Source organism: Lepisosteus oculatus, chromosome 17, assembly GCF_040954835.1.
Source record: "Lepisosteus oculatus isolate fLepOcu1 chromosome 17, fLepOcu1.hap2, whole genome shotgun sequence".
In the NCBI taxonomy this organism is placed as follows: Eukaryota; Metazoa; Chordata; class Actinopteri; order Semionotiformes; family Lepisosteidae; genus Lepisosteus; species Lepisosteus oculatus.
This window is the reverse complement of record NC_090712.1, coordinates 11,311,934-11,337,905: the sequence shown is the minus strand read 5'-3', so window position 1 is coordinate 11,337,905 and position 25,972 is coordinate 11,311,934. Positions and strand designations below refer to the sequence as shown.

Below are 25,972 nucleotides of genomic sequence, written 5' to 3'. Positions count from 1 at the left end.
CAAAATAACATGTTTACTGCTGAACAAAATGACCCTGCTTTAAATCAAAAGTCTATTTACATATCTATTTTTAAAAGCTTTGCTTTATATTTCCAAATGTATAAATGCCCACTAGACAAAGTGATTTTATTTTTTAATGCAGTATTATTCTTGTACTTTATATATAGGGAGAGAGTAGGATTGCACAAACATAATAAAGTTATATTTTCTGCAAATGTAAAATAATATTTTAACAGTACAATGTCAAATGTTAATTCAGCGTAGGAAGTGAGAAGCACTCCTACAGCAAGCATAGCAAGATTATTTTGACTATAAACAATCAAGGTAGAACAGGCAACCAGACAGAATCTGACTCATCAGATGGAAAACAGGTTCTGATGCTCAAACCCTAAATCCAGTTTTGCACCTATAGCAGCAACGGCCCCTATTAGCAGTGGAGCATGCTTCATCTAATGAGTGTGGGTATGTTTATACTGACGACAAATGATGTACAAAAATAGTCTTTGCAAAGGCTGAGTACAGCACACCTCAGCCTTTCACCTTGAACACCCCACACTCTTGCAATGCACATGCGTCTTTATTTCAATCTGCATTAATTCCTGTTCCACCAATTGCTGAGCTTAAAGGTTTTTATAATGGTTTTATTTTCTCAAAGGTATCCATTACTTAGGCACTTGGCTCTGGGGGCAAAGCTTACTCTGATGATGCACAAAAGGAATTAAAGCCCGATACCTACGTGGAAAAACACTTACCCATTTACAGGTTATTGCTTTAACCTTAAATATATTTCTACTTGATGACCACATATATTCCTGTCATCAGTTGTACAGTGTACCTGTGAGTCATCAGTTACGGATTTGTTTGGGATAGACCTTGTGAATTTGGTTTTAAATATTGGCTTGTTGTCATGTTGGTAACTGTAACTCATAAACAAAATAATCATTTTCATCTTAACCAAGAGAAAGGTCAGCCAAAAAAATACTTAAGGTTAAATAGTACAAGTTCCATTATGGATCTTATAATTTTGCACACAATTAATTCTTGTAAAAATGAATTAATAAAATGAAGATTTAACATTTTTTATTCATTTTATTCTGCAATGATTTATTGTACATGTGCAACCAAGTCCCTTTTAGTTTATACCATAACAGCTTAATGGTGCATTTGCATGATTCACTCTTGCACTTTTTTTCCAGTGGCTCAGCAAGTTTGTTTTTAGACTGAGACAATCACTCACTTTGTGTTAGATTTAAGCATGTTCAGCTCAGAATTTTTTTAGATTGATAATAACCAGACGTGATTGTTATCTTTGTTCTTAAGTCTGAAATGGTTCAGTATAGACTATTGTTGTGTTTAAATTTGCGTAAAATGAGATTCACATGTAATAAAAATAAGAATTCTTATACTTCTGTCCACATTGCTTTTCTGTGACAGTATGGCAGTACAATCCTCATCTGTAAGACCGTTGTAGCTCTTACTTTAGAATGGATTATCAATTTATTTCTACACTTGTGAGTGGTCATAAACGATTAAGAGAGGGAAAACCGAACTGGCGATACTGAAGTCAAGGTTAAAGGTCAAAGATTAGATCCTGACATTTGACAAAAAATTGTCCAAGTTAAAGCCAGGGCATTTTGATATTTTAGATCAGAGGTTTAAAATTCCATTTATAAATTTGTAACATGTAATATATTATCAAAGCATTATAGAGTGTTAGTAACCTGGTAGGAATGGACTTCTACTCATGTTTAATTACAATGTTTAATAACAGGTCATTTTTTTTAATTAAGAAGAGGTTGATAAATAGCCTATACTGTATATTTTCAAAGTCTCTTTTAACACTTAATCTATGTTACCTATTCTCTCATTTCAAACCACATAAAATTAGTTTTGAAATAGATTTAATATTAAAAAAAATACAAAAGTGCATTCTTTTCATTGACTTGAAATTTTAACTGTTAGTATATTTCCAAATACATTATTCCGTTTTCTTTTGTTCTCCAGGAAGTATTTTGGGATATACTGTAACTGCTAAAACATCCCAGGGGAGATCAGGTAAGTTAAATCTTCTATACCGGTTTTCCATGGACAAATGTCATTACCAATTATATATTTTTATATCTTTTAGCTTAGAAATCTATTCTCAAATACATTGTGTTTTTCCAATGTTTCCTCAAGAAAAGGTATGCAGAACATTCTGGTGAATTTACAACAGGACAATAGTGAAAACCTAACCATGTAGCCGTGAGTTCGGTTTTAAAAAATTGATTAAATGCAATTCTTCAGTAACTTGTTTCCTTTTAATGAGCCATTTTTTTAAGCACCTCAAAAACATTTTCTAATAACCATGCTGATTATTATCTATAATAATCCTATCCTGGCAAGCAATGAGAAAAGGCAGGACACACCCTTGACAGGACACCAGTCCATTGCAGATAGAAAAACATGCATACACTCAGACCAGGGCCAATTTCTCAGAAGCTAATTAACCAACCAGTATGTCTTTGAACTGTGGGAGGAAACTGAAGTACAGTATGCCCAATCCAACATGGGGAGAACGTTCATACTCCACACAGGCAGCACTGCAGATCTGGAATTGAACACCAAGCCCCAGCTCTGCGAGGTAGCAGTGCCAATGATTGGCCACTGTGCCGCACCTCAATTTATTTTTATGTCTTCAATTAAACAAATATCCATCGATGGAATGCATTTTCAGAAAACATAAGTCAATTTAATTTCCATCATGTGTTCTATTTGAGCATTTAATAAATGGCAAATCCCACCCACGTAATTTTTTTCAGCTTTATTTTTAACAATCAATGCATTCAAAATCAGACGTTGAGTTTTAGAAGTTCCTTGTACATTGCTTAAAATGGCCCTCTGCAAATGAATTCTCCCAACATGGAAACATTTTCACTAAAGATTTTAACATTTTTTCAAAGATCTATTCATTAAGTCTTTATAGTAATCTCCATCTCAAATGTGTACTAATAAGAGTTTGTTTTCACTTCACCTATGTTTCAGTCGATTTCTTAAACTGATTTATGAAACTGAGTGACACAATTCAATTTTATCTTGACTTGATACAACTAATATAGATAAGTTCTAAAAATCACGATTCTAACATTTAATTGGATAAGACTTTTATCAATTACGATTCATAAATCGACCACCACTGTCTCACCTCTATAACCTATAAGATTAGCCCGACAGACTCAATGTCAGAAAAGGCATGTAGTCCACTGCAATACCCAATGAAACCTGTAAAAAAGACAACATATAATCAATAAAATCCAAAAGAGTGCAGTTTTCACTGATCTGTGACAAGGTATCTGCCAGAAACAATGTGTGAGATTTTATATTATAGCCTTTTCAACAGAGTTAAAAAATTCAACTTGCAAACAAAGAGGGTTTCATTAAAAGGAAATGGAAAATGTTTTGCTTCATTAAAACAACAATTAATCGCTGTCGGATTAAAAAAAATCATTTCTTTTGAAATCAGTGTCAAAATGTCTTTCTTGAAAACCATTTGGTACAAAATCTAGAGGTTAGATGTGACTATGACTACCTTCCAAACCTTCCAGAGCAGAAACAATTTAATCAAAAAACAAAAAATATGAGATTTAGAAACATTCTGTAGAAATAGCAATACTTACAACAAGATGTGCAAGGAACATGCTAGGTTTTACTTATGGGCATAGATAAGAGTTCATCTTTGTACAGTCCATTATAAAGCTGATCATCCTTTGCTGCTGCCCAGGACATTTGCTTGGAGTTAAATCTAGCAGCCCAGTCTCCAGTTTTGTCCAAAACCACAACCCCTCCAAACCCCTGTACTCTTTCAAACATGTATGCCAGTGCAATATCGGAGGCTTCTTTTGGAGACTTTCCTGAGATGAGGGAGAGAAAGAGAGAGGAAAGAGAATGGAGATTATATTTGGAGCTCAAGAATACTGTTAGTACTCGAGTCATCTCATTCCTGGCTTATAGACCAGGGGAAAGGACTATACCACTAATTCAGTGCAGTTTAATGTGCGTTGCTGTGTCTATTTAAGCTTTACAACAAAGGGTGGGTTATTGCTATTGGATAAATGACCCAAAAACTATTTGCTGAATTTGGAACATGATTTATTTACTTTCCAATTGGTGACTGTGGGAGGAAGACTGGAATCTTTATTTTATGGAAATTTCTTGGAGAAATGGAGATCTTTTTCCATATGTGCATGTAAATATTTAATATGTTACATGATCTATTAGCATTCAAAAGCTGAGAAGCACAATATCAACATAAACCATTAATCAGTTAATAAATATAAAAATGTTACATTTTAATCTCAGTACCTGTTAGGACATACTTAACTGTGAGACTACAGGGAATACTGACATGACAAATGTCATGTTTATTGACTTTCTGATTCATTCACTTCTCCACTGAGGTAAATGTTTAACCAACAAACACCAGATCTGAATGACCTTGAGAAATGGTTAGCGAAAAGACATTTCAGGTAGAAAACTTGCACAGACATTTTAATCGATTTCTTTTCTCGTTAACTGTAGGTCCTAGGTTTTAATAAACCTTGTCCTCTGAATTAGATGATAAAGTAACTCCATTTTGAAACTAATGATTAGAATGAATGTTCATAATCATTTCCATCCTTTATAATGTATTTTCTATCTCTATTTCAGATTGTCTTGTACAGATGTGTAGCAAAAAAAAGGTTACATTACAAAATAGAAATGTTTAAAGAATATCCCTCAGAAATGGATCCTCTTCTATAAAACCTGTTAACTTCATATCAACAGCTACGTTACTAATTACTTCTCATTTACTGCAGATAGGTCTGCCACCATCTACAGATCTTTGAGAATATTTCCTCTTTTCAACCCACATACTGCTTTGTTGCAAAAATCCAATTTGTTTGCTACTTTTCATGATGGGGAGCCTTCTGTTTGGTCCTCTCTCCACTTTGTCCTGTTCACAGGTAGGAAAAACCTAACAGAATATTAGGAATGGGCTGGAACCATTTTGCAGCAGAACTGAAAAGGTAGCACAACAGCACTTAAACCCTGGCTGCCCAAAGCAACTTTTATTTGCACAAAATACATGGCCTTTTCAGGCAATGTGTCCACCAACACTGCTGCACTTTCCTGCCATTTACACAGTATGTACACAACAAACACATATGTTGTAAGTTTACCTTGCTCCATGTGAAACAGGATAAGTCTGCACAATGTCACCTTCATGATTTCCTCCCCACACCCTGTGGGGGACGCTGCACCCACATAGTTATCTGCATAGGCGCCACACCCTGGGGGTAAACAAAGAAGCAGCTTTCCAGTTTAGGGTCCTGCATCATGGCCAAAGCTATTGCTAACTCAGGTGGTTCAAAACACAGGCTGCAGGATTCCCTAAGGGATGGCAGTAAAACAGGACTTCTGCTCATGGAGCAGGGAAGCATATACAGTACATGTATTCATAAAAATGCACTTAAGATCCCAGTTGTTAGCATCACTAGAGATTTTAGTCATCAAAACTAAAAACTCTGGTTGCATAAAAAAGCATGTATGACAATTAAGTCGGTCTCCTTATTGTGATACATCTAACATAAACATATGGAGAACATTTTCTACAATTCATTTGTCCAGATACCAAGACAAATAACCTCTTGAAATTCTCCAGCAGAAACAGCTGTATCTTTTTTTGGTTCTTACTTGTCATACATTCTATTCTATGCTCTTTTATTACATCCACTACTGCTTTAAGACCACTGGTAAAAAGCGTCGTGATAAGCAAATTGGAAGAGATCAAAGACCAGCAAAACCAGCTAGATGTCATAAATCTTATTACCCACTAGGTGGTGCAAAATGTACTTAAGAAAAAGCTCAAGATCATCCACTGTAGTAGCAGTTAATACCTAGGACAAACACAAGCTTCACAGTAATTGCTCAAAGCAGGTTAAAGAATGACGTTTCTTAATCAGAAAACCTGACATATAAAGTCATACCGTTGAGACAGATACCCGGCACTAGAAACATTAGAGCCACACAATTTGTTACTGAACAGGGCAATCTTATCATGCGATTAAAATACGAGTTCTAAGTGTTACTTTCTATTCCCAGATGTTATTAATTTTAACCATCTTGTATATGTTTCAAAATTATTAAGATTACTGATTTTACAATTGCTTGCAGAGGAAGTGAAACCAAACAAATCAGAAGTATTAAAAAAATTTAACTATATAAATAAAAAAACACTGAATGAATTACAGAGAAATGCCCAAAACAATATATTATAAAGCAAACATATTTTGTTGGAAATAGTGTGAAAGTGTGGTTTCTGCTCCTTAAAGAGAATGGCTGGTGCTCATTGGCTCTTTACACCCTCAGTAATCTAAATACAACACCTGCTGGGCACAACCTTATCTGACAGGTGTTGAGACATAAAGGTTTAATAACTTCTGGTTGAGAAAATTTCCAATTTGTATCCGTTAATACAGTGGATTGGAATTCAACTTACCACATCATATCGCGAGTTAAACACCATGATGTACTAGGGATGTGGTTGTGTGTGCAGTATTACTAAATAGGTATAGTCTTAACATTTACAAAATGAAGAAATATGCAGCCGTGTTGATTTGGGTTGTGTTTCATTACATTCTTGTCCATGAAAACCCACGCAGAAAAATATTTATCAGTAATGTGTTTATTTGCTACATTTTTTTTTGATAGGAAGATCTTGATTCTTGATTAATTCCACCTAATAGCTACAAAGATTAGAATTCCCTGACATCAAGGCATACCTTTAAAGACCAAAAGACAATGGGCGATTAGAATAACCAGTTTCTGGGTCGATTTGCATGAGAAAAATTGCATGATGCGTCTATCGCCAAACAACTTTTTGCCACCTGCTGACAATGTTTTGAGCAGGGACAGGAAAATGAATGCTGACGCTCTCTCCTCAAACTGCTGGTGATTCTACCATTACAGGACACTTTGTAACATGGAAAATAAAATAGTAGACAAAGCGTTTTGAAAAAAGTTTTAAAATAACATTTTCAAGTGTACACAAAAAGCTCTTCATACAGCCTGATGGGAAAATCAAGTTGGTTTATATGCTACTATCATGAAAGAAAACCGTATTTATCAACTCTTACAAATGTACTATATAGCACATAACTTACTTTTATTTTAAGTCTGCTTTTTGTGTAATACACACCGCACAATTATTCACACATCACAAATTATTTATGACAAATTTGTAACATAGCTGACATGAGGGAAACAGCTGACAACTGTAATCCTTACAAATTAATTGAAATTGGTTGAATTGAATTCTAAAATGTGCAAAAGTGTGCAAAAAACGTTTGAGGAGAAACAACTTCCGATATTTGAGGGGAAATGTAATTAACTGAGGTACAGTATTTCTCATTTTCGCAGATTCCAAAAATAAACAAGAAAACATATCTAGACAGCCCAGCCTTTCCACTGCCTGTAAAAACGACACCTCTCAGAAATATGTGGTTGTGCTGCTTTGTCACATGCAGGCCCACTCCACCCTTGGTGGTTTATTAAATACTTGTATGATTGCACAGACTTAAATTGCATGTTTGCACAGTCATGTTTTTAATTTGAACCTAACTTTAACTTGCAAGAGCTCACCGGAAAACTGATTAAAACAAGCATATCAAAACTTTCCAAAACTAAAAAGTTTATTTTTATTTTCAGCTACCACATCTAGCTATACAAATTATACTGTATTTATATTCCTAATTAATTTTATTAATAACATTCAGGAATGTTATTATATATATATTTTTTAAATATTTGGCTACAACATTTTCCCTTTAGTTACATGATTCAATATCAAGTGGATTTAAAGACCTAGGCTTACAGTACATGAATGTTACAGTACTGTACAAGTACAAAACATACTGGTGTAATGCAAGAGCCCTCGATCTAATGGATCCACGCTCAATTCATAGCATGCAATTCCCTTTATAGAAAAAAAAACTGTATAGCCATGTTACATTTTAAAATTGTATCTAGGCTGTGTTTTTGTATGTTTATATAGCATATGAAATAAATTATTTTCAAGAAATGTGGTTTTCAGACTGAGAAAAAAATTAAATGATAATGCTGTTACAGTGGCTGAACTCCTTTTGGTACCATCTGTGAATTGTTCCTACATTTTTCTTAATATAATAGAATCAAGATCACCACTGTAAGTTTCTAAGTAATTCATAATAATTCACAACACTTATATAGCGCTTTTTCTGGACACTTCACTCAAAGTGCTCTAGAGGTAATTGGGACTCCCCCCCACCACCAATGTGCAGCCCCCACCTGGGTGATGCAACAGCAGCCAAAGTGTGGCAGTACTCTCTCCACACATCAGCTATCAGTGAGGAGGAAAACAGTGATGAAGCCAGTGTATCGATGGGGATTATTAGGAGGCCCTGACTGTTGAAGGCCAGGGGGAAATGTGAAAGTCAGGACCTCGGTCTTCCATGTAATCCACACGGTGGTGCCTTTTTTACAGTATTATGTCCCCATTACTACACTGGCTAATTATTACCCCCACAGACTGCAGGGTGAGTGCTCCTTACTGGTCCAACTTCCAGCTCTTCCAGGTGGAACCACTATACATGTATCTTCCACCAGTAACCCTAACTTTCCCAGGAAGTCTCCCATCAAGGTACTGGCCAGGCTCACACCTGCTTCATTTCAGTGGCTTGCCAGTTGTGAGCTAAATGGTGATATAGTTGCAGGCTATAAGATGAGCAGTGGAATTGATTCCTGTTGTACCCAACTACAATACATTTAGGAATCAACTTGTTACACAAAGTGGTGTGACTATCTATAAAAAAAAACTGCTGAGCAACTAACAACCAAATCAGGAGGCCATTCTACCCATATTGTTCTCGTAGTCTTACAATCATTTGCAAAGAAAACTCACCATCTTATCATAACTTACCTACACAAGCTGTGTCACCAACACGCCCCACCATCTTATTAAGCCTTCCACCAGTAGATGTTGCGCTGGCCACATTCCCTTCAGCATCAATTGCAACAGCACCGACTGTGCCCATTTTTCCCCTGTAAAATTCACAGCCATCAGGACACGTCAGTGAGACAATTACACAGCACAAGTGTCTAGATATTCCTACAGGAACCATGAAAGCTAGCAATGTACTGTAGTTGCATTAACAAGTTAGAAGGCGCATTTGTAACAAAAAATCATTCCACAAATGCTGAAATTTAATTGAACTGAACATTTTCTGAATTTAAGTTGATTTCTTTAGATCTTCATTTGTTGAATATTTAAGGATATCTTTTGATAAATTACAGGAGCACACCATTGACGGTGGTTTCAGAAGTGTACGAAATTAGCTTTGACACAATCAGAAACTGCATGCTGTTGACTACAGTGTATTTACATGCAAGGCAAGCTTAATCTAATCTTTTGGCATGCAAACATAAAAAATAGAAAAGAATTGCATACATCTGACATTGCACTGGATTGGATCCAGGGGGCAGATTCTTCTTCCATCTCATCCTGGAATAGTCTGTTTTTAAGAACTCCTCTGGCACCTCTGGAATACCCATTGCTTTGGCAAATCTAGATGCACCATGACCTGTCAGGCATACATGATTCGTCTAGAAAGAAAGGCAGAAAAATTCACTGCAATACATTAATCTCCCTGGAGCCTTTATTTCTTTTTTATAGCAAACTGAAAGCTCTTCCAGGTTTCCCTAGGAATTGAATTGCAAAGTACATAATTAGTGAACTACTTCCAGGAAAATCAATAAATTTCAGCCAGTAGCAGTTGTAGTTTAACATGAAAAAATAAAGAGGGTCATGCTTGTTTTCTATTCTACATAAACTACTAGCATTCTTTTGAGAGACTGAAGCGTTGGCACTGTGTTTCCTTCCGAGACCATTAAGTCCAAATGAGTCTGACCACGTCTTTTCTCCATGTGAAAATATTTAAGGTTGTCCTACCTACTTCTGCTCACACCCAAGCCTTTTTTTTATCCCCAGCCACTAAGCAGAGCTGAACCGATCTCAACAGGAGTTGTGGATGCAAATGCTTCTCACAGCTGTATCATGGTATGAGAGCATGGCTGCCACCAAAGCAATTGACCCTGGATGTTCATATTCAAGCTCAAAGTTAATCCAGAGGACTACCACAAGATGGAAAAGTATAACCGTTACATTTAAGACTGAAAACAGGGTTCACGTCATAATAAGAGCCATTAGGATATGGAACAAACTGCCAACCAAGCTGTTCAAACAGATACATCTGTGAAGGATCCCCGGGACAGTATAGTATGTGATCTTTGCATCAATAAGCTACCAGCAGCACCAAAGAGCAAAAACCCAATCATGTCCTTATACAAACAGGATACCATGAGTACACAGAACAGCAACATGAAAAGAAAAAGGGGACTATAACATGATCAACCTAATGATTTAGATGATAAACCTAGCCCCTGACCAGTAATGTGAATCAGGAAGAGTGAATAAGAAAACTAAGCCGATTACTGTTAAATGCTGCTTCAGGTACTGTACAGTATATGCCTTCTTATCTGAAATGTATGCAGGGTTTTTTTTGTGTGTATGTGAAGTTCTTATGAGCATACTATATAATCATTTCCTTGGGTGTAAATCAGTCTTTGAAACTATAAATAACACCTCCTACCTTTAAAATTGGTACATGTTAAGCGATAGTCTAAGAAAAACAGATACCTACTGTAAAAATCAAAAGATTTTCCATATATCCAAAAAAAGTGTTAGTCTTTGTGCGAAAACATAATGCATCAGACAGAAAATTAAACAAAGACTACATTCAGTTTGACCATAAAATGAACACTGTTAGTTCCTACTTGGACATTTCATTTTATTCCCAGAATGGAATTCTTCATTCTCTTTAGAGCTCAGACAGGTGTATTTAGATAAGATAAGATCACTTTATTGACCATATACAATTTCTTGCATTAGGAATGTGTCTTTTCGCGTACCCCAGCTTGCTCTCCATGAGACACAGACAGGGAGAGAAGCTTGGGGTCAGAGCGCAGGGTCAGCCATTTATACGGCATCCCTGGAGCAGCTGGGGATAAGGGCGTTCCTCAGGGGCCCAACAGAGTAGGATTCCTCTGCCAGCTGCAGGATTTCCATACCTTTTCCATAACGAGTCTTGATAGTTTGATTGGATTTGCAATTCTTCTGACAGCTGAGACTGCTCCACTGTTCAAGGTTTTGCCATCCATGATAATCGCATCCATTTCAATATCTCCCAGTTCATTCAGGACTGAGCCACGACCTTTGAACCAAAGGTACATGGGAAAACAAGAACACCAGACAAACACAGTATAGTCTTCAAAACATGCCATAATATATTTAAGTCACTGCATATTTTGTGTGAAACAGCAAATGATACCATGTGTCCGCTTAAAGTACCAAACATTGTGTTGTGTTTTGTGGAAATGTTTCTAGGCTACAGGTTTTTTTAATTTTTGTTAAAAATGATTAAATTTAGAATTATTTTTACATGAATATCAGGATGGCGCTTGATGTCTTTGTGGATAGGTTCTCGTCTAGTACTACAGCAGAGTATCCAAAATTTAAGTCATATGTTACCAGCATTAAAAACGGGGTTGTTCTCCATTTGCACTACAGCCTCCTCCACTGCGTCCAGCGCGGTACCACCACGCTGAAGGATGCGGTACCCGTGAAGAACTGCTTCCCGCACTCCTTGACGAGACAGCTCCACTCTTTCCTCCGAAATGTGCCCGGCACCTCCGTGCACCACAATGACAGGTATCATGGCAATTAATTCACCTTGTGAAAAATTAGAGATTAAATATATATATTTATAAAGCATACGAATCTGCCCTCCGCGGTATTTTTCAGTTCTTTTAAATTATTTTTAGCTCAATTTTGCAGAACGTTTCACTAACCTTGTAATACTGCGTCTTGAAACTAGGAACTTGGCTCACGACAGGAATCCTCAGCGATTCTTGTTTCTTGGCAGAAAAGTGGGCAAAGCTTGTTTCTGAACCTTGACCTAGAACAGGCGTATTTTATCACGTGAATTGCGTAGCAAAACTAACCATTAACAACGGAATGAAAAACTTACCCAAAATATCCCTTCTTGGGTTAAAGTAAAAAAGTACCTTTATTATATTAGGTAAACTCTTCACCAGACTTCACTGCCTTGTCATTCTCACACCTGAAGAAGGATCCACTGCCGAAACGTTTTCTTTCTTTCTTTTTTCAGCATGGAATAAACCTATTACTAGTTCCTTTGCAAGAACAACTTTGCATGCTGACGCAGCTAATGTACCTACCGGAACTTTCTACGTATGCACTAGTAAATCGCATCAAAGAAGGAACTACGTATCTCCCAGCATTTCACATGACAGGAATACCAACAAAGGAATACATGCACTGCAGATTTTCAAAGAATACTTTTCATATGTATTGACTGAAAGAAACGGACTCCAGAGTGCCGCTTTTTACAGCGACAACATTCTTAGTTGATTACACAAATGAAAACCCTTAAACATTAATTTAAAAGAGTAAACAAATTAGCTAAACCAAAACTTTATCCAGGTATATCATATATGGGTTTCAGCTTTTAAAAAAGAAATTAAAGCATATTCAAACCATAAACAAACCTCTGTAACATGAATCCAAGAATCGTTCTCGGCAAACCAGCACCGTTCCTCCAAACGGTGTCTCCGTTATACAGTCGCGTTTAGGAAATAGAAAAAACTGCTGATAAAGCGCACGGAAGCTTTGTGCGCCATCTATTGAACACAATGTAGCATTACTGGCTTGGACGACAAAAACGCATGGGCTAGATCGTAATATCAAAATGATAGTCTTGCTTTGTAGCTTTAAATACATTACTGAAACAAAAACAATGTCTGTAATCTTATAATTACATACTGGTATCTGTTGATAAGATAAATACCAGTATTAACACGTGCTTATTTACACCAGATTTCAGTTATCTACTATCAAGCTCAAATACTGGGTCTGTCCTGAGGTTATATCAGAGATCTCTACTCCTGGTCGTGGAGAGGCTGTGTGGCTGCAGATGGTCTAGGTCTGTTTAACGCACCAGCACCTGAAGAACTCGGATAATTAGTACATTTATGCCAATGACGAGCAGATTCAGGTTAGTACAAGCCCAGCTGCCCTGCAGGACCAGGAGTGAGAATTTCTGGTCGATACTGGTAATTAACAGAAGACAGATCATTTTCAGGATGCTAATTATGCAGGTTTTAAAGGTATGGGTAAATATTTTTTAAAGACTTGGGGAAAAAAAGTACTTGCAGGTGATTTTGTTTAAATGAAGTATTTCACAGCTCACTTATAATTCTCTTGGATGAATAGTGATTACTAAATTGATCAAGTCTTTTGAAATCCTTGATTTAGTATGATTTATAAAATACACTGGATTAGGGCTCTCCAGACCCGGGACTGCAAAGCCCTGATGTGGATTGTATTAGGCAGGTTATGTCAAGATTTTAACTGCTGTTGAAGGTAGTAAGTATCAATAGAATAATAACATTCTGAAAAGATTTCTTCCACTTCTATACAGGCACACCTGCTAAGAATACAATTTGAGATTTTGTTACATCCAGGACCAGGGGCCAAGTGTAAAAATAAAAATAAAAAACAAAAATGAAATACTTGACAGAATTGTACTCTCATAGTGATTTTTTTACCTGCAATGCATTGTTTAATCAGGTGAATAGAAAAGTGCTGAGAAGAGAAAGAAAACCATAGCCAAATGTTTAAAGAATACACTTAGCAGTTTCAGCCACATTCTTAAACTCATAAACACAATGAGAATTGCCATTAAAAACCATACTCAACTCCTCCAACATCTACAGTCTCACCCTCAGAAACGGGGGTATGTAAAGACAACAGGTGCTTAATTATACAATTACAAAAGCAAGAGATTGACATCCTACTAGATGTCAATTGCCTCAGTGATTAATTAAAATAGTCATGAAAAGTGTATAAAGTAAATGAAGAAAATATACACTATTACAGTACTTTCACTAGACATGTTTCTGTAACTAAGTTGACTAATCTAAAAATGCTGAATCTGCCAGGAAGTCAATTGTAATGTTTCTTGTCAAACAGTTCAATACATTCATGTGACCAAGCTACCCTTCCCACTATTTGAGTTGTGCTAGCCACGTCACATGACCTGTTGTCATTTTTAGTGATCCGGCTTCATGTAATCGTTACATTCAAATGCCCTCCAGGACTCCTAGCTTTCTCATTGGTCACCTTCCGGAAACAACCCAACATATTCAGGTCTTCCCTGATCTCTCCCTTGTGTCTTACATTGACAGCACTAATATTTTTACTCTTTGGATCTTTGCACTCTTTTACACTAGGCACAGAATGTTCATTTCAAGTTACCTTGACTTATTATGTTCTTATGTATCATTCTGCAATGTCTTGGCTCTCTTGAGCAAAGCAAAAAGATACACAGCTTTTTTTTTGCCTCCTCACATCTCCTCATTTGAGTGCCTTCTGTAAGCCCAGGTTCAGCAAGCTATTCCTGTTTTTCAGAAATGTGATACTCACACACCCTACCAATTGTGCCTAGGACCCATGAGTGGCACACCTCAGTGCATTATCCTTTTAAAGCTGCTCCAGAGCTCACCAGTCCTACAGGCCTGTTAGCTACACAAATGCATTTCTAACAACATCCATTTTCAGGGTTCTGCCTGTCTCTCAATGAGCCTAGATACAGCCTCCTGATTAGTCAGAGATGTGACTAATTCCACGTGAGAATTATTCTCACGGCTCTTTTCCTTCTCGTGGAATTCCATTCTCTCAGAATGCTCCAGACTCAATCAGCCCAGCTGTGTCTCATTCTGCTGCAATTTTCAATTACCAGGCAGCCATCTTGACCCAATGCAACGCCATTAGTCCTGGGGTTTGAGCCAAAATGGTGTCTTCCTCAAGGAGCAACCTCTTAAAACATCACAGCTTCCTAATTAAACAAATTGCATGAATCCTGTTTTGCTATCTGCTAAAAGCTGCTAAGAGCATTAGAACACTAAACATAAAAAACCTCTTGCAAAAAAAGCCATAAATAACAAAACAAAAATGGATGATGCACAATCACAGACTGCAGGGATGTTACGTGATTAGGAATTGCAATTACAGTTTAAGTAATAGCATAAGAAAGGTTAAATATGAACCACTAAAGAGGCCAGATGGGCAGCTAGCTCATTGTAGCCTTTATTCTGTTCTCATCATATTATTTTAACATAGTACTGTATCATATATTTCCCAGACTCAACAGGTCTTTTTACTTCTCTATTGATTTCCTGTTTCTGTCAGCTCTAAATGGTTGTACAAGAAATGTGTTCATGTAGTACAAAGTCGAGATGTATAACAATTTTAAGTTATGGAAGATAAATTGTGTAAAATTTACAAAGATATTTACATAAAATACTGTGATAAGTGTCAAAAAAATAATGCCTGAATACCATCTCAGTGATGACACATCAGAACAGCTATTACAGTTTTTATTATTTTTCAAGTATCTAACTTTGTTTATAGTTTGTTTTTCAGAAAGTTTCTGTTAATAGAACGAAAGACAAAACAGAGGCTTTTTTATGACACACCTATAACAGTACATGAAATGTTTTGACAACAAAGAAAAACTCATTGCTCCTATAAGGATTTTATTATCATAAACAAAATAAAAGCATTAAGACGATCTACAGTATACTTGTGCTACATTGTAAGTGAATGTCTTGCTGCTAGTATTATCCTAAGATTTACTGTTTGTATAATTGTGATGTTTTTGTTTTAAAATCAATAACTAAAAACTTTTGTTTCTAGCCTGAAGTGAAAACACAATTTGAAGAGAGACTACGGGTATTACTATATGCTCTATTGTTTTTTAGCACAATAGAGAATTATCTTTTATAACAACAGAATAGTCATCTTTATTGTGCACATGTGCAATAGTAAAAACAGGACATACATTAATAACACCAGTTCTTAATGTAATTTTAAAAGACAAAATCTTTTAATCTAGTCAGAGTAAAAATATTTACTAGTGTTAGAATTTAAATACATTTTTACCCATGTTATCTACCTTGGAGTTACAAGGAAATTGTGTTTTTTGCATAATGTATAGCAGGCCAATACAACCTTAGTGGCTTTTTTTGCTTTAAAATTGTGTATGTTTGCTTACAAGCAAAGGTTACTACAATAGTTTATTTTGTGCATCTGATTCTTGGATCTAGATTTTTTAAAAACTTTATGCAATTCAGCCATTGTTTCAAATTTTCAATGCTTTGTTATGGTTTTGGGAAGATAGTGTTCAGGAAGTAGAGTTGAATGCAACAGATTATTGGTGTAAGCAAGAGGCTCACAGAGATAAGATGAATCTTCTCTTCCAAAGAACCACAGATCAGCTACAGTATAAGTTCTGTCCATGGTCCTGAATCAATGGTTATTTTATGAAAATTGTAGCAGTTGAAATTGCAACCATGTATAACATCACTGGTAAATGAATAATGTTGTTTGTAATGAGAGCCTGTCATGTGTAGTGCATATTTTAGGACCCTTTGCAGAGTCAGAGAGAGAAAACTGAATTCCTATGCGAATGTAATCCAAATCGTGAGGCTAGAGCAAGGTCGGGGATCAGAAGCAGTAGATCAGAAATCCAAGGGGTCAGAAGAACGAATGAGAAGTCTGAGTAAGTCGCTAACTGGATGTGTAGCTCTGGCTGAGGAAACCTCAATAGTGAGTGAGGACAAGTTGCAGAGTGGGAGTTTAAATAGACAAGGTGAGTGAAGCTCATTAGTGAGTGATCAGGTGCTTGTGGGAATGCAATGGTATCTGCGTGCCTGTGTGCGGTTTGTTTATGGAGCTGTTAAAAAATAGCTTACCCATATAAATTGAAATTTTGGGGATTTCCAATTCCTTTCCAGACTTCCAGCTGTTAAACAGTCTGAGCATCACATGCCTCCACTTTTATTGGAAAATAGCCCCACAAATCACATTCAAATAAAAAAAAAACATTGATGAAAAGCCTACTATCATTTCCAAGTCCATCAGAACCAAATGAGAACAGAATACCAGAATAATCATCCACCCATTTTCTTAATCCAATACAAGGTTGTGTTAAAACAGTTTAACAACAGCTAACAATGAGCACAACTAGGAAACCTGGACAGGATGTAATTACTATAATAATAATAATCTTTAAAAGAAAGCAGCAAAGAGTAATGACTGGGAATATAGCCATTTTACACTATGATGACCTCTACAGCTCTAAGATTCTACAATACAGTTTTGCATTTGACAATGTGGAGAGGTCAGAGGTTATGAAGATTTTTTTGATAGAGCATGTGACTATAACACTAGTTCAAGAGCCATGGCCAAAGAAATTTAAATCAACTGAATTAATCTGTGGATGTTATATTAGACATAGGTCTCTTTTACTTAAAGATCTGTGGATCTCCTACATTCTTTATCACATTATATTCTATCACATGTTCTAATGAATGCAAACATCTAGAAATTGCTGTTGGATTACGATGGCTGTCTTTTTTATGTAGCTACTTCTCCTCAATAACTTTGATAGCTTAACAATGCAGACACAGCTGAGTATTTTTTTAATCAAATCAAGTGATCAATCAAGTTTTCTTGGAAAAAACATAAATCAAACTTATAAAGGAAGTCTGTAGTTCAAGTTTCAAATCTCTGTCAATTGTGTTTTTGGAGAACATTTTTAAGTCAAAGATTCCCGGAAAAACCAACTACAGTATGACTGCCATCGTGTGACTTTTGTCCTTTATTTTGGTGTTGTATCAGCTTTTCATAGCTTTCTAGAACCATTTGACTTTTCCTAAATCTTTGTCTAATAGTATGGGTGGTCAAAAGCCTCATGATTATGATAAATATTAATAAGCATATAATAAGTACACGCGCATAAAAGTAATCTCAATCAGAATTGTAAATCATCCTAATAAAACCATACATATTTACTTTGAATTGATTCAACAGATCCTGCAAATTGTCTTCAGTTTAGATCTGATGATAGACACTGAAATTTTGTTACACGGTAATAATGAAGGAAAATTCAAATGGTGTTTGGGGATTCTTCCAAGCGATCTCTCTCTCTTATCGATTAACTTTCTTAGTTTACTTTCTTTCTTTGAACGTTCACTCTAGTTTCAGGAGATTTGCTGATGTTTAATCGATTATAAATCTCCCTATGCTCAGATGTTTACGTTGATCAAATTCAGTATCTTTACCCTCTTTTTGCTGGAAGCTACGTAGAACATATGAGCGCAGAGCCACATTTTCAAAGTCACACACCCCTCTTTACATACAAGAATGAAAAAAAAATATAACTCATTGTGTTATTACCAGTAAAATACAGATGACAGATGTGCATTAAAGGGAGTGAAACGTGCACATCATTCTTTCAAATTAAGGGCGTGATGCATTGTACTTACCTAAAAAAATATAAGGTATAGTTTTACAATATATTGAACATTTTACAGCAGTGGTGGTTATCAACTACTACTGTAGATACTGCGCCCGTCTTTCAGACAGTGAATTCCCGGTACCAGGACTGCCTCCGGCTCGGATCCTGAATGAACAAGACAGTAGAATAGAAACACGGACGCGCACGGGAAAAGGCTTTGTACTTCCTGCTGAGATTTATTCGTGCACGAGCCCAGAGGGGGTAGGGGGAACCGGGGTGGCAGAGGTGGGAGGTGGGCGCGCCGCCAGCTTGTTCACACGGGGAGAGGTGCGCGTACAAGCAGTCCCATTCTCAAATGTGAGTGCGCGTATTCGTGCATGAGAGGGGTGCGCGCTTGAGGGGCTGCGGTCCCATTGACTGTTCCATCTCCCTGACAGCAGCATCAGCAACAGTAGCAAAGAGCAGAGCAACGTACGGACTCCGCCTAGCCAACATCAAACACCAAACCCGAGCCTAGTGGTAGGGAAATTTCACAGCAACCAAACCCATGCGCCGCTGATTTACTGTGTGTTATCTCCCGATTAAAGATGGGCTACCAGTAATTGGAGGTGGATTTTGGTGGGGTGGGGGAAGTCGAACTGAAAAAAAAAAGCACAATCGTGGGTGCCCGCAACCATGAAAGGCTTGCACTGTTTGCAAGAGCCGCTGCTCTGTCCGTGGACTATATTGTGAGAAGTGGGTTTGTACTCGGGTTTTATTAAGAAAACGGCACGATAAGGAGGGCTATAACATGTCTGCTTCTCTGGGGTCCCACGGCCCTCGCCCACCCACCGCGCCTCCTTCGATGCAAGATCTGCCGGACCTGAGCCATCTGACGGAGGAGGAAAGAAAAATTATAATGGCTGTGATGGTTAGACAGAAGGAAGAAGAGGAAAAAGAAGAAGCCATGTTAAAGTAAGGGAAGATCAGTTCCTTTTAATTAGCGTTGCACTCCAATTCGTGTAAGGTGGCTATGGTCTGTAGAGATAGTGAGATACTGGATTCCAGTCCGCCATCATTTTGGTTATTAAATATTTCCTCAGTCAATTGATTATTACCATTTGTAGTACAATGTTTCAAATTGATCAAATAGTACTAACGTGAAATCTTTTATTATGTGTGTTTGTGTATACAAGGGAAGCAGCATGCCTTTAACAGAGACTGCAATTGTTCAGACTCATTTACTTCTTAGATTGGTAGCAATTTACAAGAAAGGTTAGTTCGTATTAGGTACATGTCAGATAGCTGGGTGCTGTATAGATTCTCCCGACGACATACACGTTGATACACAGGCAGCCTGCTGACAGACCAGTATAATGTAGAAAATGGTTAAGCATCTTAATTAAGTAATCGGTGGACTGTGAGAATAAGATTTGGTCTGAAGAAGAAAAAAAACGCGAGTCGAACATGTCCACAGCTGTCTTCGATCTCGGGGAGGCTAGAGGGGGGCGTGATCAAACAAGAACAAATATAAAACAGATCAGAGTCATAGTCTGTTTCCACCCAACAACTTATCAAAGTCTTTTTTCCCCCTCCTTATACCCCTGTTCTCTCTTACATATGGGGCGCTAACCGGTTTTCTATTGCACACCTCAACGCATTTAGTTAGCAAAGCAGCAGGTCAGAAATGTGAATAGCATAGCATATACAAATAATTAATTACTAATGGTGTTATACAACAAGAGCATGGCCTTTGACATCAGTGACATAAAGGAGAGGTGGCAAAATTCTTTGCGAAACCTCGTTACTTCGCATTGCCCTTTAACAATTGATAAACTGTATTTATATAGTCCAAATTCCCTCGAAGGGGATTCCATATTCGTTTTTCAGCATGCGGGGTGTGGTTAACAATTTTAGAGCTTTGTGTAGGCCAGCACTTTTTCAATACATTTCTTGGACCCGTAAATGAGATAGGTAGCTATAAAGATGAGAAAAATGCAATTTTATCCAGATTTCTAACAATCCTGTTAGTATGTGTGATCCAGTTTCATACAGACTTGCCGATCGTCCATTGTTTCCTGTTTTTTAGGATGCGATCACGATACGCCGCGTTTCATTTGGTGTGAGCTGCCTCCAGTGTTTTTATCATAAAAATTATTTTGCAAGTCATTATGATTAACTGTAACAACCGTATCGTATATTTTTTTTTGTGTTTTGTGTACCTCCAGCACAAAATTGATTTAAACGAGCGCTGTGTAAATTCCATTATTTTTTACGAAAAGGAACAAAATGGGTTCAGACTGTAATCTGTAATGTACAGCAGCCCATTCTATGGTTAAAGAAGTACAATTGCTAGAGAAAGATTTAACAATGCTGTTTGCTTAATTTTAATACCCTTTTAAGATTTTCTCCCCTATTCAATTATTGGTTTAGCCGTAAAATAACGGATGAACAGGTGGTTTAAATATACACTACAGTGTCTTTAAATGTTTAAAACTTGTCTTTAATGTGACGCGTATATGGCAGTTTACTGTGTTTTGGAACTAAAGCAAAAAAATAATAATAAACAGGTTTGGTTGTAATACATAACATCATTTACACGTTTATACAAATGTCTAAGCGTTTCCCACTGAATAATAATTTAAAGTGTTTTTTTTTTCAGTATTGCTCACAATTTTGGTTTTTCTTACTGACTCTTCAGTATGACCCTAATAAATAAACCGGGTAATGTCAGCGTTGTAGAAGCAAAGAACTTCATATACTGAGAAGAATTGTCATATTTCATAGGAAATAAGAGCTCAGTCAATCTGTTGTTTTTATAAAGTAGTTGTTTCTTTGCATTAGTTTAGTTTGCAATAGTATGATCAATTGTCACAGTTGTAGTTAATTTAGCGAGGTAATGAAATTAATAAATATGTCTGCCTATGTTAGACCTGTCTCTTGTGTATTGTGGAAAAAAATACATTTTTGATTAACATTATCTTAAAATTTAAAATTTAATTGAATTTTTACCCTTCCATAAAGGGAAAACCCTTCTCTTTGTGTGTACTGTATCTTTTAAATACTCACCTTTGAGACTACATGTTCTTAAACTTGAATTCTTATCATGCTTGTAAGAGAGTTAAGTATTCGTGTCCTAGAAAATAATACCCAATATTTGTTTTTCTTTTGCTGGTATGAAGAAAAAGATAATTTTGTTCTCCTGAGCTGAAATTTCCTGTTTTTTTCTTCTGATTAGAAAATCTTGAGAATTTCTTCTTGATTTTCTTTTACTTTCATTGTGTTTCTTTTTAATTCAGGTGTCCCTGCTGTTCACTTGTATTCTAATATGACACAGCTGTTATTTGAAAAATATTTACAGGTTGTTGGCTGTTAAAAGTATTTTCATTTCACATTTAGTTATTTTTTTGTATCCAAAACAGACGGTGAAACTTGGAAACTGGTAAATTTCTGATGTCATTATAGTCATAGTATAATTTGCTGTTTTTTATGAGAAATGTAGCCTTTTCTAAATAAATGATGGAACATCTAAGGAAATCAATATTTGGATTCTAATGTACATTAATTCTGTCTATTCCTAATGTTGTAACGATCAACACTGTGTGATTTATTACAAATAATCTGCAAACAACATTCCGGATTAAGTGGTTTGGTAAATCCCCTGTACCTCCTGCAACAGGTGGTTGTACCACCCATTGTTTTGTGTTTCCTCACATTTTCCAGTTGGTACATTTATACAGTAGATAAGGTTAAACTATGTCAGCAACAAACAAAACATCTAAAAATAATGTAAATCTCTCTTTTCATTACTCTGTCAGCATTTATGTCAGAAATTTTTAATTTATCAGGGATTTCACTATAACAAAAGATTATTAAATGTACATAGTTTTATTTGTAATCGGTATTGATACTGGAAATAAATTGTGGTTTTACTGAAGGTCTGGATTGCACTTTAGAAATAAAAACCAGTGAATTAATCCATTAATCTCTTTAAACTTCAATCTCTGAAACAACATTTAAAACTGATGGTCATATTAACAGAGCAAAATGATGGCTCCAATTCTGTGCTATTAACCAACAGGCCAACACTACAATATCTGACTGGGAATGTTTCAGGTGATTTTTTTCTATTTAAGACTCAAGCCTGAAGGTAAAAGTTGGGGCCTTCACTTGGGTTCATGGCTTTTAATTGAGATCATGTTAAATATTGACCCCTGAGTCTTTACTTTTTCCTGATTTTGAAGCAAGAACCTAATTAAATATTACTTTCCACCTCCATTAAGCATATAATTCAACAGTTAAATCTTTTAATGTTCTCTTCAATTATAAAGATTCTGTGCATAGTTAGATCCCTTGCCATATGTCATGAACAAAGATAATAATGAGACATATTTATGTTAAGCCTTTTTAGAATGCTGAATTGAAGGAAAATATTTCTATAATGTATTTGGGTTATGTAATCATTTAATTAGGGGGTATTGTGTTTGGGTTCCTTGAACATGATAACTATAAATTCTCCATACAGGTGTTCTTACAAACAATACCAGTATTTGTACATAATTAAAGAAACATGTCTTGTAAAACAGCTTAATATTTAGCAATACTGCTGTAACATATTTTTAGAATATCTAACATATTAATACTGTCTTCTCTATTCCAGGTATTTGGCTCTAAATTTATTATTTTTTGTTGTAAATTTCATTGATTTAAAACTTTTGCTCAGTTTTTATATGTCAGTTTTACCTACAATATAAGGTCTTATCTTATGTGAAGGATCTGATTTAAGTAGGCATCACAAAAAGGTAGGTTCTTGGGGTACAATTGAAAACAGTTATAACAGTAACTGAGTAACAGACATCAGTAACCATCATAATTGCAAAGGAGATGATGAACACTATACATATTTACTATACAAGATTTTTTTAATTGGTCAAGTTTAGCTTTGATTTAATTAATCAGAATTAATTTCAGCTGTAGGTAACATATTTACATGTGGATTTACATCTTGCTTTAGAAATACATGGCTTGATTGTGATTTTTTCACAATTTTTATTCTTGATGCTTTGCTAAAATGTGTGTCCACGACTTCTAAAACCATTTACGTCCAGCAGCTGAAGCCTTCCAACACACGCATTTAAGATTTACTTTTAAATCAAGCACAAGCGTAAAAAAGAAGGTTCGGAAAAGTAACATTTTATAACTGTTGAAATTCCCATTAAAGCTTTTTTTTTTAATGAAAGCTTTTGCAAGCCTAGGGAATGCAATGTCTGCAGTGATTTTATTGTTTTAGTGTTTCCTTAACTTTTTTCCTGTTTTATTCTTAATTCTGTATTATGAAAATACAAATTATTGCAGTTTAACAGATGAATTAATATTCATCCTTTTCTATTTTTGAAAATTTAATTTGTTCCAATTCCAGGTAGAAAGCTTCAGTAACAATCATACTGTTTAGTGGTAAATGTGAAGGCTACATTTCTTGTCTGAGTATTAGTGGTTTCTAGAGGATGTGTTCTACTGAGTGGCCTAGATAAAGGAAATCAAAATGTTCTAAGAAGTAGAGCAATGAAACGATTGTAGGGTGTAGTTTCACATCCTCCATTTGTCTTATGATAAATTGAATTGCTATTTATACACCACTGAAAATGTATCACACAGTACATAAATAAATAAAAATGAACTAGAATTCCATCTCTCTAAAGCACAGCCCATTTAGTGTTGCTATGGAAAGAGTTTGGACAGACATTAGTGTTAAAAGCATATTTTTTCTGGGTATTTTTGTAGTGTTGTTTGGCCACATTCTGTCATACAATGTGTGTTGTGGCATCCACAAGGTTTCCAGATACCACATAACGTTCATCCCGCAACCCTGTGGAATTCGGACAATCTTCAATCCTGACAATTGTGAACTCTGTCGTAGGTAGTGTGCATAACTGAGATCGTCTGTAAATGAATCCTTTCATTTCCTAAATACGTTCCGTTGCTTCGTTGAGAAGTGACTAGCTTACTACGCCCCTCAAGCAAACACTGGATCAGCAGCTAGATCACTGAGCCCCATTATTTGAGGAACAGAAATCCACTCAAGTGCAGCTGGTGAAGCAGCACTTATGAGCATGCTCAGTAAATCTGTGATCCGTGCTGTACTGGATGGTCAATGAAGGAGTATACAAATGCAGTCTGACAGAAACCTGCTTTATGTGATAATGTCTATGTGTGTAGGCCTGTGTTTAGGGCTGGTAGAAGCAAGCTAAGCAAAGGCACTCTATTTAGGACATTAGAAAAAAGACCTGGTACCTTCTGACTTTGCATTTGTGCCAAGACCAGATAAGTGCCAACAATCATTCTTTACCTGGAGAGCAGGCAGCTTGAAGAATGAAGAGATTAATTATATGACCAGCTCTTTTGAATCAAACAGATTGCTGGATCTGGATTGTCTCGCCTGCTGCCCACATCTGATAAAGTTTGATATATTGTCTAAAGTCATTACTTAATGAGCATGCACATAAAATAACTGTGGTGAAATTTGTGCAGATATTATTTACATTTGGAATCCTTAATAGATTTGTGAAAATTACATTTAGATTCTTATGCAATGTAACAGTTCAGACAGAGCTCAACATACTGTATTACTCTAAAAACATGTCGGAAACATGAGTCAGTGTCATTCATTTGGTCTCTTCCATAACCCAATTACCTTTATTTTAAGAAATAGTTTGCTTTCTAGCAGTGTTCTTTTATAAAATTTTTGGGACTTATCTATTCAAAGTATAAATACTGTTTGGTTTTCCATTTTAATATTGTCAGTTAAAATCTTCACATGTTTTGTGGAATTTACTTCCCATGGCACACTTTTAATAAGTGACCTTGATTATCCTATTATGCATTAGATTATCAGCTTTTTACTAACAAAATGTAACATGACATTTAAATGCATGCAAGCCTGTACTAGTACATCTTAAAATAAGCAAAGCAAACAAAAGAACTTAAACCCTTTAAGCAAGTTAAGCAGAAAATTGGAACTGTTCAAATCCAAGCTAATCCACTAAAGCATACTAGTTAAGGTTTTCTCTGGTCAGATCTTTCAGTGAATTTTTTTCTCTTTTGAGGTTTTTGTGCGTCCTTTATTTTGTATGGTATAACATGTTTAAAAACAGGGCTAGAAAGCTTTCACCAGATGCCAGTTTCATTTGTAAAATGAAGTACTGATTAAAATTTGTGTATAATTACAACCGCTCTTTCAATTTTTGTCAAATGAAGGTGCTGACTCAATTACTGCAGGTAAGATGCTGAAGAGATAAGGCATAGTTAAAAATGAAAACACTTCCCATAAATATTCTAAACGCTTTGTTTAATAGTTCTGACCTTTGCAAAGAATGTTCTGTGTATATTCAAGTATTAAAAAAGGCTTGAACTTTTTGCAGTGCTTTCTTTTTAGTTTTGTAAACACGCTGTAGATTAAAATTCAGAAACTGATGTGTATGATTTATATTGGGGACATTTCT

At 35.9% G+C, this 25,972-nt stretch overlaps 2 protein-coding genes across 45 annotated transcripts in view; one reads left to right on the top strand and one right to left on the bottom strand.

Annotated features, from left to right (window-relative positions):
* Window positions 1-2,788: 2,788 nt before the first annotated feature.
* Window positions 2,789-12,890, bottom strand: asrgl1 (asparaginase and isoaspartyl peptidase 1). Of its 2 annotated transcripts, none has more exons than XM_015363241.2 (9): window positions 12,682-12,890; window positions 11,962-12,068; window positions 11,642-11,842; window positions 11,182-11,324; window positions 9,503-9,657; window positions 8,975-9,096; window positions 5,199-5,309; window positions 3,657-3,890; window positions 2,789-3,261 (listed from the first exon to the last, which is right to left on the bottom strand). In XM_015363241.2, exons 3-8 carry the CDS (start codon window positions 11,826-11,828, stop codon window positions 3,679-3,681), a joined length of 930 nt encoding a protein of 309 aa, XP_015218727.1. In that variant the 5' UTR covers window positions 11,829-11,842; window positions 11,962-12,068; window positions 12,682-12,890; the 3' UTR covers window positions 2,789-3,261; window positions 3,657-3,678. The 2 variants fall into 2 exon arrangements, with proteins under 2 accessions (XP_015218727.1, XP_015218728.1); XM_015363242.2 differs by lacking the exon at window positions 12,682-12,890 and adding an exon at window positions 12,178-12,353.
* Window positions 12,891-18,821: 5,931 nt separating this feature from the next.
* Window positions 18,822-25,972, top strand: part of rims1a (regulating synaptic membrane exocytosis 1a) — a 113,501-nt gene continuing 106,350 nt past the window's right edge. For 6 of the 43 annotated variants that reach the window (XM_015363104.2, XM_069179774.1, XM_069179756.1 and 3 more), the window contains exon 1: window positions 18,826-19,448. In XM_015363104.2, coding sequence (XP_015218590.1) covers window positions 19,285-19,448 — 164 coding nt within the window. In that variant the 5' untranslated portion in view covers window positions 18,826-19,284. Of the gene's footprint in view, window positions 19,449-25,972 lie in introns of all 43 variants that reach the window. The other 37 variants (XM_069179736.1, XM_069179738.1, XM_069179744.1 and 34 more) reach the window with 12 other exon arrangements.

Bases quoted from the DNA above. Each gene is read 5' to 3' on its own strand.
- asrgl1 (XM_015363241.2), bottom strand. From the start codon at position 11,828: ATGATACCTGTCATTGTGGTGCACGGAGGTGCCGGGCACATTTCGGAG. The intron at 11,325-11,641 runs GTAACATATGAC...TTTGGTTCAAAG, and splicing joins CAACCCCGTTTTTAATGCTG to GTCGTGGCTCAGTCCTGAAT. The intron at 3,891-5,198 runs GTAAACTTACAA...CCCTCATCTCAG, and splicing joins CCTGTTTCACATGGAGCAAG to GAAAGTCTCCAAAAGAAGCC.